Source organism: Alligator sinensis, unplaced genomic scaffold (genome assembly GCF_000455745.1).
Source record: "Alligator sinensis unplaced genomic scaffold, ASM45574v1 scaffold1298_1, whole genome shotgun sequence".
NCBI classification, from domain to species: Eukaryota; Metazoa; Chordata; order Crocodylia; family Alligatoridae; genus Alligator; species Alligator sinensis.
Window position 1 is genome coordinate 1,599,676 of NW_005842192.1, and position 15,288 is coordinate 1,614,963.

At 46.3% G+C, this 15,288-nt stretch overlaps 2 protein-coding genes across 9 annotated transcripts in view; one reads left to right on the forward strand and one right to left on the reverse strand.

Annotated features, from left to right (window-relative positions):
* Positions 1-3,245: 3,245 nt before the first annotated feature.
* Positions 3,246-14,731, reverse strand: JMJD4 (jumonji domain containing 4). 2 transcript variants are annotated; one of them, XM_006026423.3, is made up of 7 exons: positions 14,545-14,731; positions 12,807-13,509; positions 11,369-11,534; positions 8,858-8,983; positions 6,579-6,846; positions 5,278-5,424; positions 3,246-4,410 (listed from the first exon to the last, which is right to left on the reverse strand). In XM_006026423.3, exons 2-7 carry the CDS (start codon positions 13,069-13,071, stop codon positions 4,099-4,101), a joined length of 1,284 nt encoding a protein of 427 aa, XP_006026485.1. In that variant the 5' UTR covers positions 13,072-13,509; positions 14,545-14,731; the 3' UTR covers positions 3,246-4,098. The 2 variants fall into 2 exon arrangements, with proteins under 2 accessions (XP_006026485.1, XP_025063144.1); XM_025207359.1 differs by lacking the exon at positions 14,545-14,731 and adding an exon at positions 14,375-14,529.
* Positions 14,732-14,807: 76 nt separating this feature from the next.
* Positions 14,808-15,288, forward strand: part of SNAP47 (synaptosome associated protein 47) — a 40,891-nt gene continuing 40,410 nt past the window's right edge. For 6 of the 7 annotated variants that reach the window (XR_003094710.1, XR_003094711.1, XR_003094709.1 and 3 more), the window contains exon 1: positions 14,808-14,908. The gene's annotated coding sequence lies outside the window, so the exon portion shown is untranslated. Of the gene's footprint in view, positions 14,909-14,984; positions 15,140-15,288 lie in introns of those variants that run through there. The other variant, XM_025207365.1, reaches the window with a different exon arrangement.

The window sequence follows — 15,288 nt, forward strand, 5'->3', positions numbered from 1 at the left end:
ACTTAACTTCAGGGATGTCCCCGTCTAAACTCTTCTGTGCCTTATATAAACAGGCATTGCTCAGCTCTCTAGATGTATAGATAATACAAAGGAGACAGAATATCCTGCAGCAAAAGATCTCTGCAGGTCTGTAAAGGAACCAACCAAACCCATTTTAAATGCATCACCTCCTGCACTTACTGTCTGGTGGAAACACCCTGATCTTCTGGGAATACAATTTCATGCTGATGCATCCTCCCTTTGAAATGGAGCTTTCTGGGATGATATCAGGACAGAGCATGACTTGCTTCTATAGTGCCTTTTTTTTTTTTAAAGGCAACCTGTGTATATAGAATATTGCACTGAAACCAAAATACACTAAATAGGAATCTGTCCAAGTTGGATATCAGAGCAAAAGCTCTATTTAACTGGATTTGAACCTGATTTTTTTTTTAAGTCTGACGTGAAATTGTCCCATATTTTTATAACGATGCTAGAGACTGTCACCTCATGACTACTGCAAGCTTTGTGTGCTGTTACATGAGTTGAAACTGTTTTATATCAGATTGACTCGGGACTCTTCTTAATGTGTGTTTTATATTTGTATGTAAATAAACCCTATTTCTATTTTTAAAGAGGGAGAGAGAGAGTTTGGAAATTATTTAATGGATTTCTCTGCCTTCCCCTTTCTGCTCTGCTGTGATGTTTCTGAACCTAATCCTAGACTATTTTTCAGAAAAGCCTGAGAGTGCCTATGGTGGGCAGTCATCAAGCATGATAATGGAGAATGTAGTCTCCACATTAAGGATTCTTCCAATACAATACAAAAGCAAACCCCGAATCCTGCACTGCTGCTCAACAAACTGATCCAACAACAAGTTTATTGCCACTGTCATTAAACCAGCATGTTCCTCTGTCTTGTATTGGTTACCCTAACACTTCTTATGATGCTTGATGTGGTATGAGTATCAGACCTATGTTTGCTGGGGAAAGCTGAAGAAAAAGCCTCTCTTTAATTTGGTGATAGACCACAAACATGGTTGACTAACTGGCCATGTAAAACATTAGCTGTAATATTGTGACCAATTCAAAGTGCTGGGTTCTTGCTGTACATGCTTGAACTGCTGCCCGTGTTTGTAGATGTGAAGAGCAAAGCTGAACTGTTATGAGATGAGAGCAAATCAGTGTCATTTAATCCCTCAATTTAATTTGAGAATGATTATCCCATTTTCTTAAAGGCACCTGTAACCTGGTCTCTTGACATCAAGTTGCAGAACATCCCTCCATGGGTCACTGGCACTGGGGGAGAGGGGCAAACCCAGGACTGCTAGGGCATCACCTTATAATGCCTGAAATTCAGAAGGGACCAGTCTGTAGAAGGGACTGGTTTGTAGCAGAAGTGCTGTAGAGGCTCATGTGGCTGAACTGAAAAACTTCTAGTGAGAGATGCTCATGCTGATATATTTAAACAGCCACGGTGCATGGTTACGTGATTGACATTACGGCACTGGAACAGTCTGATAATATGCCTATGGCAGACTGGCTATTTAGGAATAAAGTAGATGTGTTTGAGCCAATTGCAAAGGACAACCTATTCCTGTATTCTGCTGACCTATCGCTGACACAGCACGATTGGATACGCTGGTCTGACTTGGAAACACCAGGCTTTGAAGCAAGAACCCGAAAGGTTATTGAAGGATGAACACAAAAGGCAGATCTGGGCCCAATTCAAGGTGCTGAACCACAAACTTCACTGATTGCGATGAGTAATAAAGGGCCTGAGCCTAAGGTTGCCAAGCTTTTACTATGCACACTAATTAATGTGCCTATAGAATTTGCTTGCAAACATTTTTTAAGCTAGATCTTAAATTTTCCCATGCTCATTGACTTCAGTCTGGCAACTCTTCATATCAACGGAGGCTAAGCCTTTTGGCAGGTGTGCCAGAAATTAACCCCATGCCCTTCAAGTGCCATTCTGAACTCCTCACGCCCAATTTGCTCTGCTTTCTGCTCCCAGCTCTGTGCTCCCTGCCTGCTCTTTCTGCTCCCTATCCTATCTGGCACTGTGCTGCCTGTCCCCTCCCCAGTTGGTCACATGCCACACACACAGGCTGCCCATAGCTGATTAATTAACGCGTTTTTCACCTGGAACCCCCCCCCCCCCCCCAAAAAAAAAAAAAAACAACAAAAAAAACAGTTGCAGTGCAAGACAACAGAGGCTTTTCATCTGTGGATCCTTCATGCTGTCAACTGCAGAGTAGAGATGCAAGAGGCAGACAGCACAGCTGCCTGGGAGGATGTACAAGTCGTCAAAGTGCTGTGTTCAAACTGCAGTGTCTGCTGGAGAGGTAGGTTTGAATCCTGTACCTGACAAGGAGCTGAACATGTCTCTGACGGTGGGTCCAAGGCTGTGATAATTGAAACACTCCAGTATATTCAGTTGGCAAATCATGTAAAATGCTGTCAATAACAATCCCCAGGATATCTCTAGTTCTACATTTCCTTGTTTTCAACACCTACTTGGAATGTATGCTTTCATTCTTGCAAGGAAGTTAAGGAAGACCATGCTGTGGTCTGATTTCAAACACGTGTCTACCCCTAGCAAAAGAACGCTGTTGGGTTGAGTCACCCTGTTTAACGTACTGTTAGGGTCTCCTACTGCTGTGCACTTTGCTGAACTGTTTGAAGACTGGACCCTATAACCAAAGGCAAATATATGCCTTGGTTTCTGAGCTCAAGTACTTGGTATGTAAAGCACTTCTGGCATGTTGAGAGACTGTGTTGAATGGGCCAGCATCTGTTTTCATCCCATTGTTTTGTCAAGAGGAACTGCACTGAAATCCAGGGAATCCCACCGCTGGGACAGACTCCTTTTAGACCAGGTGAACTCTCATACCACTGCTAGGGTGGGTAAGGATGGGCATAGTAAGTTTTTGCTTTATGGGGAAAGTAAAATTAGTTGAATAATAGTTATGAACTTTAATGTCCTGAGTGCTCAAAACCTGACCATTATCCAGTCCAAAGAAACAGCCAGCCAGAATACTCTCTTAAGTCAGCTAGCAATTTAGTCATCTTTTATAATTAACGCAAACTTAATATGATCTCTCTATGCTGCTTTCCCAGTGCTTTTCACTGAAGACAATAATACTGGGGGTAGGTTTGTTTTCTATTACGTGTACAACTTCAACTGCAAGATACTGATTAAACCACGTATACAATTCAGATTTGAAGGAAGGTTCTTAAAAGAATGAGATTTTAGCCAAGGTATTTAAATATTTTAATGTGCAGTTTTAGAAACATAGCAGCATCAGTGGCCACCTATGGCAAAGACTGAGGAAGTTTTGATCAATAATTTAAAAACTAATCCCTAAGACTGGAGTATGTTCACAGAAACACTGGTTGCAACTAGATTTTCACACCAACTCTTTAGGTGCAAACTGCTAACAGCAATAAGGATGCTTTTCAGTTTTATTGAAAATGCTTGTTCTCAGTGCCATGCAGACATTTTAATGTGGTAGCACCAAATTCGTGGTTTGTGCTCTGAAATCATGCAGAATTTCCTATCAGCTTGTTTAAAACCATTCCTCCTCCACTAGAAAATAAGCTAAGGCTGCATACAGCCAGCCATGATGAACTGTCTTTGCTTAGTTTTCTAAACCCCCCCCGCTTTTTTTTTTAAACTCGCTGCTTTTTAGTTGATTAAAGCCCAGAGAAGCAACCTTCACTGGCTAAAACATGCATGCTTTGAATGGTGTGGACAAGTTAGAGAGTATATCTTCATGTGTGCATGACTCAAATGGATGAACAGTGTAGATGGCAAATTTTAAGGACCCGTGACCCTAAGCTAGGAATACAAAGCAGGAAGGCAACCATTTGTCCTTGAATGTTCAGTTGAGCCACTTCTATCCTGCGTTAACGGAGTCTGATCCTATGGACTTCCTTACCTTCCTGGGAGTACGTATAGTGTGCCTTGTATCCTAATATACTCCCTTTCCCTAATATCCATTAAGGCTTATTGTGCTTAAACTGTAATAGCTGTAAATACAGGTATTTCCTACTTCCCCTGCGTGCCTCTGTTGCAACAGGTGCATTTTACAAATAGCTGAATAAAATAGGAAACTATAACAGGGCGGTGTCTATGGCTGCTTTCAAGTGGTGAAGTAATGCCTCCGGAGGTGGGGAAAGAGACTTGAGGTCCAGTTTCTTGAAATCCTCATTAGCGCTCAAAGAAGTTAGCACTTCCACAGTCCTCTTTAAGTCAAACACTGAGTGCAGCATTCCTAGAGTGGAGATGGCAGCTTTGGGGCTGTTCTTTGCTAAAGCTTCGTCATCCATGACACTTTTCAAGGCTGAAATCCTGTTCTCTGCAATCACCTTCAGGAAGTTGTAGAACTCTTTGTAGTCTATGCCCGTGCAGCTTTTCATGATTACCTAAGGAACAAGCCACGCTAAGCTTAAATGCCTCCTTTTTAACTAGCGCAAGAGTGAAAACAAACCCGCCCTTATCAAGGCAGTAAGTGGCTAAAATATTTATGGTAACCACATTTAAGCCTTTCTCTTGTGGTTTCCTGCTGCCTAGTAATAGTAAAATGTATCGTCATGGATAGGAAATTTGATTATTCCCAAATGCCACAATCAATTGCTGCAGTGCTGCCGGCTTGTTTCCATTCTGTTGTACGTGTTCATTTGCTGGAGCTGCTCTCTGCCAGCTGCAGAATAATTTCCTTAAATAAGACTTCCTCCACCTTTACAGGCTGTTTCATAAAGGTTTTTGGAGCTTTGGATAGAGAATATCACTCAATTACAGTTATTCTTTCTCAAAGCAGCATTTCCAAAAGTAAGAGCTGCTGCAGCCATTGCTTCTAAACTGGTCTTAAGCAGCACACTTCATTGGATCTCAAGGGATTTTAACATCGTATTCAAGCAATCGTCCTGCCTAGGGTTCTATAACATCAGCTTTACTGTTCCCAAGGGCAATAGATTTCAAGCAGGGAAATGTATCACTGACTGCCTTTTATGAAACCTGACTTAAATAGTAATGAAAAGGTCTAGAAATTGGATTGGCGGGCAAGGATCAACACACAAAACTTCAGCTCTGTAGTCCCCTATTCTGAAATGAATGATGCAACACACATGTGCTTGCACAAGTCTCTGACCATCTAACCGACTTGCTCATGCTGTTTCCCAGCTTGGAAACAAGCATAAACCTCCGAATAAGGACCAGCATAAGGCCCCATCTGTCTTAAAACTGATATGGACCATGCAAAGTGGCGTTCATCACTTGACCAGCTGTTATACCTGACATTGTAGGTGCCAATCATCCATAGTCTCTCTCCATTCACTAATTTCCCGTTGGACAGCTGCCAATTCATCCTGCAGGAAGCACCACATGATAGCTACGTTGCAGCCATTCACCCAGTTGTGATTAATGGAAATGGTATCCTCCTGCAAGACATTGTGAATGTAACTAATTATTAACCTCAGCCTGTGAGTGTGTGTACGCGCAGAATGCAAACACGTGAAACCCCACCCGCCATCCCTCCCTCAGTGAGTGGAATGGCCCCTGTAATGTCAAAGTGACTCGTTCATCTTCAAAGCCCATCTCTTCGTTGAAATCCTCCTGCCCACATTTCCCCCTGCTCAGTCTTCTTCTCTGACACTATTCGCATTATTTCTTCCTCCTTCCTGAACACAACCACAACCAATTGTGTTTTGCTGTAAATCTATGTATTAAAAAGGGAAGTGTGGTTTAAGTTAGCTAATGTGATGATGTTTGCAAAACTCCAGGGCAGTGTAAGTCAGGATATATCTAGACTACATTCCTCAAGGAAGAAGGCAGGGCAGGGTGGCACTTTATAGTCTAATTGATTCAGAAAGGCATGAGCTTTGACAGGCAATCTACTTTGTCAGTGTAGTATAGCGATACCCAAGGTAGCCGAGATACCAGAAGTCTTCCAGCTATGGTCGCATGGGCCGCATCCACACAAGTGTGGATATTTGGCTACCCAGGAACAAATAGCAGTGGGACATCTTGTGCTGCCACTACTTGTCCCCAGGGAACGCCTGTGCCATTTGCCCTCTGGCGCGCAGCAGGTTACCCTGGGTCCCAGGGTGGTATCGAGGAAGCTGGCCCCAGCAGCCTTAGATAGGGTCCTGGGGGCCTCATGGGGCTGCAGCAGTGGTGATCCTGCTGCTTGGAGCCTGGCTGGCCGCTGGAGTGTGGCTCTGGCCGGCCAGGCTCTGTTTTGAGCAGCACGCACTGCCCCCACGTGTGCTGCTCCACTTTTTCTTTATGTGGTTTTGACCCCTGGATATCCAGGGGTCACACCTCCCCCCAACCCCTGCACTGCTCCCTTGCAGTGAGGAGAACAGCTGAACGCGCAGTATGTGCACCAGCGCCACGTACCAGGTGACCGAGCTTGTCTGGACACAGCTATGGAGCTCAGCATGGGCTAATTTAACTACATGGTGAGTGCATTTCCCTTGGTTCTTGCATATCACCTGCTGCTCTTCTGCAAATGCGATGCCTTAACTGCCTAAAGACACTCTTCAGAGGGTTTCAGGAAGCATGTGGCTGCTGAGGGTCACAGTTATCTTACCAGGTTGTAAACCTGATGATGCCATCCACTAGGGATGAAGATGATCTCTCCTGCTTCCTGTATGACTTCAACAGGGGGGGAGCTTTGGGCACAGCGAGGGTAAATGCTGCTGTCATGAAGATTAGGCGCAGTGATGTCAAAAGGCAAGTTACCATGGCGATCTCTAAGGTACTCCTCCTCCTCTGGAGGGTAGAGCAGCCATTTCTTTTTCCCACAGATATTGGCTGACCAGCTGTAGGAACGGAAGACGTCTGCATGAAACGGAGTCCTGCAGGCCAAGACAGAGGGTTCAGCAAACTGAGACAAAACCCGTAACTGAATTCAAAGCTAAGAGCATTTTCTGGCTTCAGACAGATCTCCAAAACTCCATATGAGCCTTGTAGATGGAGTTGAACTCAAGAGTGTTGCCCTAAAAACGCTGGGCAACCAAACCCCGGTTAAACTACCAAGACAACAACCAGTGATGATGTCTACATCACATCTCTGTCATGTCTGAGGAACACGTCCCACAATGCAGCTCCCACGCACATGGCCTCACCACTGAGTTGGACAAATAGGAGCAGAATGTACCTACAAGCATTTGTCCCAGGACACGCTGGAGGCACAGTGTAGACATGCAACCCCTATCACCTCTTTGTTGGTCAGAACCAAGTTTAAGTACCCTTTCTCCTTCATACCCACCCTCTCTCCCTGCTGAGAATAGTTTTCAATCTAGACCTCAGGTGATTTGAGGGCAGCAGGTTCTACAATATAGGTTGAAGCCAATACGGAAAGGGCTGGTTTATCACCAGTGAACGATACAATGCTGGACTTTGTTTTGCACCTACAAAGCACTTCGTCAACTCACCAGCTCCCTCGTGAGGCTTTTGCTGGCCCTACAGACTCAATTCACCAAAGGCTTCAATACTTGAAGCAAAGGCACTTCACTGCTGCTCATTCTCTGTGCATTTGCTCAAGCTGCTAGGATATTCAATGCACAAATCCTCACTTGTATTTTCCTCCCCTGGATATGTCAAAGCTGCACGTCCTAATGTGAAGCACAGGTTCTCACTGCTTTGTGTGTGCTTTTATTCTAAATCAGTCTTGCTGATGATAGCTTACATAGCTTCTGTTGTGCTCTGCTTAGGCACATCTGGTTTTTCCATGGAAGGACTACAGCCTGCTGGTTTTTCCCTGCTCACTCTCCATTTTTTTAGCCCCAGTAAGACATAATGGTACTATGGTGAACTTCCACTGCACAAATTGTACACTTGGCTAGGATGGGCAATCTTATTGGTGGCACTTATTTTCTTCTCTCTGACCTCATTCCCTCTTGTGCTTTATACCCACCTGTCAGACCTTGTCTCTATTTCTGTGGTTCTCAAACTTTTTTGACTCCAGGTGTTCCTTGCAAGACTCAAGGCTGGAGAATGCTGCTCTTAGCTTTCAATCATTTTTTGACTACAGAAAAATTAGAGAGCCGTTCTTCTGTGACAAAGAACTCAAAGTCCATGACAGATCAATATGCTTTTGATATTCTGAATTCCTATTTAAAATCTGTGGCCATGTCCAGATGAGCGTGGTCGTTTGCTTCCCTGGGGACAAGCAGCAGTGGCACACCTTGTGCCGGTCCTACTTGTCTTCGGGGAACGCCTATGCCACTCACACTATGGAGCATGGCAGATTACCTCGGGTCGGGTAGGTGAGGCTGGGGCCAGCAACTGTCCTGGCCTCAGCAGCCTTACCTGGGGTCCTGAGAGAGCTGCAGCTGTAGTGTTCCTGCATCCAGGAACCTGGCCAGCAGCTGCAGTACGGCTTCGGCCAGCCAGGCCGTGGTTTTGGGCGGCGCATGTGCACCACCCCTCTTTTTTTAAAGTGCAGGTTTTTTCACCCCAGGATCTCCCAGGGCTAACACCCCCCCTCACACACACACAGACTGCAAGGTAGCAGCATGGGAACTGCCTGCATGTGTGGTGTGTGGCACTGTAGATGGGTACCCAGCATCACATACTACATGTCCACGCTCATCTGGACACAGCCTATGGGTTTCTCTTGTGAATTATATGTAGTTGTTTGCACACTGAACAGTACTAACATGCCACAGCACCCTTAAAAGGATCTTGTGCCACCCTGGTTGAGAGCCACTGCTCTGCTTAGATTAAGCTGCCTTATTTTATGTTGTGTTGCATCCAGCACAATAGTCCTCAGTGCTAATGGAGATTTCTGGATGCTACTGTAATGCTAACAATAACACCTTTTGAGCAGTGCATAAAAATGAGGAGAAACTAAGGTACTTTTACCATGACCCTTTAGGTCCCATGTAGACAAAACGATAGTCATCCACAGCTAGGGCATCCCAGTATTCGTTTAGCCAATCAGAAGAGAAGTAGATAGGGATTGTATAGACATCCTGCTCCGGGAAAGCTCTTAAAAAAGACAAAGCAAAGGGTTTCAGAGGAAGGCAATCTTCAGTCAGAATTTCAGCTTCCCAGTAGGTAAGGGTGCTAGACCAGTTATGGAAGTGGGTCGCTGATACCTTACTGTCATCTTCAAGTCAATTAATAGTCCCGGGTCCTCTATCTGCCCACCCACATGAACAGGGGGATGGTCAACCATTAGTTGCAGAACATGGAAGGAAAAGTACTTTAGAAAACAAATGTCCCCCCTCAGTAAGAAGCCTCTGTGCTTAGTCATTTGTCCAATTGAGTCACCTCCTAGCAGATGTATATGAAGCCAAAGCCAGTTCACAGATGTCTTGACTGCCCCTGAAGAATTATAGCAGTTAATATGTTGCTGCCTCTTGGCCATCTTAAAAAGCTGTTTTTACAACCAAACAGGCTCTTCATAGCAAAGCAGAACCTCCGTGTCTGTAAAAGCAGATGCAGGCCAACAGGAAGGCCCTGCCTAGATGCTTATCCTAGAAGTCCCTGCCACTGCAGACAGGGCTGGAGAAACAGCAGCCACTTTCAGCAAACTAGAATTGGCAGCCAGAGTCAGCCAGGGAGGAAGGGAAGCTAGAGCAAGGAGAGAGGAGCACTAGAGGTGTGGATAGCCTGAAGAAGGGAGAAAGTGTCCAGATTCATACACTGCAGAGTCGGAAGGGACCACAATGGATCATCATGTCCGACTCCTGTCTCTGGCAGGAAAGAGGACCGAGGTCAGATGACCCCAGCCAGGTGTCTATCAAGCCTCCTCTTGAAGACCTCCAAGTTAGGTGAGAGCACCACCTCCCTTGGAAGCCTGTACAAGATTCTGGCCACCCTTACTGTAAAAAATGTCTTCCTAATGTCTAACCTAAATCTACTCTCCAGTAGTTTGCACCCATTATTCCTAGTTACTCCCTGGGGCGCTCTGGTAAATAGCGCATCACCAATTCCCTGTTGTCCTCCCTTGATAAACTTATAAGCGGCTACAAGGTCTCCTGTCAGATGTCTCTTGTGAAGGCTGAAGAGATCCAGATCTCTCAACCTCCCCTCATAGGGTCTTTCATGGAGGCCACTAATCATGTGAGTGGCGCTCCTGTGAACCCTCTCCAGATTCTCCGTGTCCCTCTTGAAGTGTGGTGCCCAAAACTGGACACAGTATTCCAACTGCAGCCTGACCAGTGCTGCATAGAGGGGGAGCATCACCTCCTTTGATCTATTAGTCATGCACCTGCTAATGCACAAGGTGCGATTGGCTTTGTTGATGGCCTTGTTACACTGCTGGCTCATGTTCATCTTGGAGTCAACTATGACTCCAAGATCTCTCTCAGCATCTGAGCAGCTGAGGAGGTCATCCCCCAACCTATAGGTGTGCTGGGGATTCCTCCTTCCTAGGTGGAGTACCTTACATTTATCTTTGTTGAATTGCATCCTATTTCGTTCTGCTCATTGATTCAACCTGTCCAGGTCAGCCCGTATCTGCTCCCTGCCCTCTGGTGTGTTAACTTTCCTTATAACTTGGTATCATCTGCGAACTTGAAGAGGGTGCTCTCCACACCCTCGTCCAAATTGGTGATGAAGATATTAAATAACACCGGTCCAAGGACTGAACCCTGCGGGACCCCACTGCCCACCTCCCTCCAGGCCGAGAACAACCCATCCACCATCACTCTCTGGGTGCGGTCCCTAAGTCAGTTGGCCTGCAAGCGCCCCGCGCAGACTGTAGCTGGACGGGTCGGTATTCCCCGTCTCTCTGGTTCCACCTAGAGCCATGCTGACAGGTCAGCAAACACTGCCCAGCTGGGAGCACCAGCCCCCTGACATAGCCACAAGACAACCAGTGCAGCCCAGGATGCACGCGAAGGCTTGCTTCTTCACTCCTCCAGGGAGGGAGAGAGGAACAGGAGCCTTGTCTCTGGGGAAAGAGGAAAGGAGCATCCACCATGGGAAGATGTAGCAAACAGAAAAAGGAGATTTACAATTAACTCTTTCAATGAAAGGACAAAAGTGCTTATTGCATTTAGGCATGGTTAATGGTACAAATGATCCCGATGTATCTTTTCCTTGTAAGCTTATACCATAAGCTAAAGGCCAAAATGATAGCCACTGTAACACCCCTGAAGTTGCCCTTGGGGTATTCACAGAAAAAGAGAGAGAGAGAGATGGGAGGTGTCCAGGAGACACTGTCTTTATAAGATGTGTCTCACACTATGAGGATGGTTGGAACAACTCCAAGAGGTGTGGTACCTCAGTGTAGTGCAGCAGTAGAATTTCAGTGGACAGCTGCTACATAATGAAACTGCCTACAGTAAGGAGAGGGTAGTGTAATTGAGTAAGGAGTTTACTGCTGTGTTATGGCATGTAGAGGGTATCAAAGTGCTCTCTTACCTGTACAAGTGCCAGTCTTTCAAATAGAGGCACCCCCGGGGTGAGGAGTAGTTACGTGCAATGTGTTCTTTCCAATAGCCAACGTATTCCTTGAAAGGGATCTGCTCCTTTGGATTGGCATTGTACTCCTTGACTTCACAGTTGGCAACAGGTACTACAGCCTCCCCTGAAATATAAACATTTTGGGGGAAAAAAACAATTGACAGCAAATCTAAAACCCCCTGTATTTTGCATCTAAGCTGCACCTGCGCTAGGTGCTGTATAAATATATATGAAGACATGGATTGTTTCATCCACCTCACTTCCCCGAGATCAACAGCATTATTTATATCATGATTAGCGGAAGTCCTAACGATGCTTGCAATAGTGACCTTTCAGCAAGTCTTACCAAGTAAACAGCACCGGGAATGAGATATGGGCTGCTGAAAAAATTATGACTCTTGCAGGATAAAGAGTAGGAAGATGCATGATAGCAGAAGCCTAATTCTCTCCTACTCACATAAATAGACAAGCACTTGAGCATGTGTGTAGGTCAATTCACAAGTTTAAAGAGAAGCAGTTGCATAAATTACAGGACTGTCTAGCTTCAGAGGCCAGGAGGCCAAATGCTGCGTAGGTTGCAGGCCCACAGCCCAGGCAGGCTACATGCTGCACAGACTTCTCGGGACCCCCCAACCATGCAAGTCTCCCTGCTACCACCATCCACCACCATGCGGGCAATTCCTGCCCCCCCAGCTGTTGTCACTAGACCACAGAGCAGTGCAAGGCCCCTCCAGGCCCACAACTTGTACTTTTGTGCAAGCAGCAAGCTCACCTTGCCTCCTGCCCTGATGCCCTGCCCTAGAGACCCCGGATGTAGCCGGAGCAATGGAGGCAGCAGCAGCAGCCAGGCGGGAGCCCGGGTGCCACACTAAATCATTGTGGGCTGCCAATCGGACAACTCTGAATTACACGATGGAACCTAAAGTATGTAAGGGTGGTGTCACATGTTCAACTTAACACTATGTGCAGTTAAAATGGGAGCAAAGGCATGTCCAAGAACTTTAGTATGTGTTTAGTGCCATCCTGGCATTGCAAAGTTGCTCCCTTTCAGGCAAGGATTATCTAACAGACTTACTTCATAGATTCATAGATGTTAGGGTCATAAGGGACCTCAATAGATCATCGAGTCCGACCCCCTGCATAGGCAGGAAAGAGGGCTGGGTCTAGATGACCCCAGCTAGATGCATATCCAACCTCCTCTTGAAATCTTCATATTGACACAACAGGCCAGTGATTTGCAGCTGTTGCAAGTGAACATCTGAGTACACCCTTCAGACTCATTTTTTATTCCTGGGCTCAAAAGCCTGGAGTAGGGTGCAGGGGGAAGGAAAATTACTAAAATCTTTGTCATTTTTACATTCAGAATAATTAAGAATATATTAAGAGTACAACTTACCAAAGGTCCGTAGGAGGTAATCAAAATTTGGTTTTCCATCCCGGGTAACCCAGTTTCTCCTGCTGCCCCAGCCCTCTGTGAATTTAGATGACAATATGCAAGGATGGTTGGGAATTAGATAATCCCTGAAAAAATCAGAGTAGTTGAATGATTCCACCTTTTCAATGAAGTCCACGTGCTCTCGGGGCTTGCAGGCCGTGCCACAAGAGGCTCTGCCGCGGTCATGAAAGTAGGCGGTGGAACAGGCGAACGTTGCCCTGTCCATTCAGATGATGTCGCTTTTCCAGCACTTAAATAAAAAACTGCCGACTGGACAATGCGCACAGATGCTAACGAAGCAGCACAACTGACTGCAAGTCTTTCCTGTGTGTAAAGACTAACATATACTTGATCTGAGCCTTCAAGAGGCCGAGAAGCGATAAATAAAGTCCAGTTCCAAAATGTTGATGCAGGAAAGGCCTTAACCGTCCTTGTTGTGCCTCACCCTACAGTTAGTGACTTTCTTCTGTGCTTCTTGAGGTTCAGGGCCACCTGGAATGGATCTGGAATAGATCCATTTACCCACTTGTCACAGCAATAGGAGTCCCCTGCAAGCCTGTTGTGTCAGCGGTGGAGGATGACCAGCATCTTGCCTCATGTTCTCCTCGTGCTCCTGCCTGGTGCTGTCCATGGGTACTGAGTGTGGGTGGCCCCTGCGCTGTACCTGGAAAGGAACCGCAAGCATGATGACCCATGAGAACACCACAACTGCCATTTACTGGGTCAGACCCAGTGGCAGGACACTCTACGCGAGGGCATGCATCCTTGATGGAGAAGCTTATACTGCCCCCTGATCTCCTTAACGACCTCCGAACTTAATGGTTATAGATCTTAATGCCGATAGTTTCCTCCGCGGGTGCCGGCCCACGGCTCCCCGCTCGGAAAGCGAAAGGCCAGCGCCCGCGGAGGAAACTATCGGCGTGTGTGCAGAAATAACAATACCAGCACAACAAATAACAATAGTAATACATCATAAATAACCATAAAAATAAAATAATTAACAACAACAATCATAATATATAAACCGCAATAATAATAATGAGGGTGATGATAAGCAACAGCAATAATAAATGACAATTCATCTTAAAATTTCACAAAAAAACCCTTTTTTGTGGATTACTTTTATGCAATAATAATAATGATGATGATAAGTAACAGCAATAATAAATGACAATTCATCTTAAAATTTCACAAAAAAACCCTTTTTTGTGGATTACTTTTATGCGATAATAATAATGATGATGATGATAAGTAACAGCAATAATAAATGACAATTCATCTTAAAATTTCACAAAAAAACCCTTTTTTGTGGATTATTTTTATGCAATAATAATAATGATGATAAGTAACAGCAATAATAAATAACAATTCGTCTTAAAATTTCACAAAAAAACCCTTTTTTGTGGATTATTTTTATGCAATAATAATAATGATGATAAGTAACAGCAATAATAAATAACAATTCGTCTTAAAATTTCACAAAAAAACCCTTTTTTGTGGATTATTTTTATCGTGTGCCCCAATCTCACCTGTTTTCGGTGTTGTTGCCCCCCCCCACCCCGATGCACAATGAGGGACCCCCTGATAATTGGGGAGGTCTTTGTGGGCTCTGGGGAAACTGAGGCAGGCTCAGAGCCCCCCCACCGGCCCCCCTGGGGTTGGGGGAGGGGACCCCGTAGGCACCCTTCCAGTCACCCACCTGGTCTCGGGAGCAGCCGGACGCCATAGGGCGGCACACTCCGCCTTCCAGCGCCCTGCGCTGCTCGCACTGCTACCGCCGCCGCCGGTTGGAGGCCGGTTTGGGGGAGCGGAGAGGAGAAGGGAAGAGAAGAAAGAGGTGGCTCCTTCCCGCGCCCGCCCCGTGACTGGCCCGGAACAGGCGCCGGGCGGAACGCGACGGCGCCGGAACCCCCGAGTGCGTCGCGCGTTGCAGGGGGGACGGAATGCGCCGGCGGACCCGCAGCGGGCCAATAGGAGCGCGTGTGGGGCGCAGGCGCAGGAGGAGGACGACGCCGCGGTGTCTGCTTTACCTGCCTGCAGTGGTAGGCGCCGGGTGGGCGCAGGTGAGTCGGAGCAGCTCCCCGCGGGGGCAGGGGTGGTTCAGTCCGGCGGCTTTGTGCACCCGTTGGGGTGGGAGGCGGGACGTACCACATTCTCTCGCGGGGGGAGGGGAGCGGGGGGCTGTTAGAGGCGAACGTCTATGCAGCTGGGCAGCGCCTGCCGCCAGACCCGGGGCAGGTGAGCTCGCTCGCCCGCGTTCATTAGGATCACTCATCAGGATGGCTAATTATGAGGTAATTGTGGTAACTGATACGCAGGGATCCTGGTTGTCTCTGGGTTAAATTTAAAAATCCCCAAGCTTTGGTTTAAAAAAAAAAAAAATCTTCAATTTTTGGGTTGAAACCAACCCCCCCCCCCCCCCACTTTTTTTTAAAAACTTTAA

Coding starts and splice junctions, on each gene's coding strand:
- JMJD4 (XM_006026423.3), bottom strand. CDS start 13,071: ATGGACAGGGCAACGTTCGCCTGTTCCACCGCCTACTTTCATGACCGC. Junction 6,847..8,857: donor ATGGGACCTAAAGGGTCATG/GTAAAAGTACCT, acceptor CTTGGCCTGCAG/GACTCCGTTTCATGCAGACG. Junction 5,425..6,578: donor ATCATCAGGTTTACAACCTG/GTAAGATAACTG, acceptor AATGTCTTGCAG/GAGGATACCATTTCCATTAA.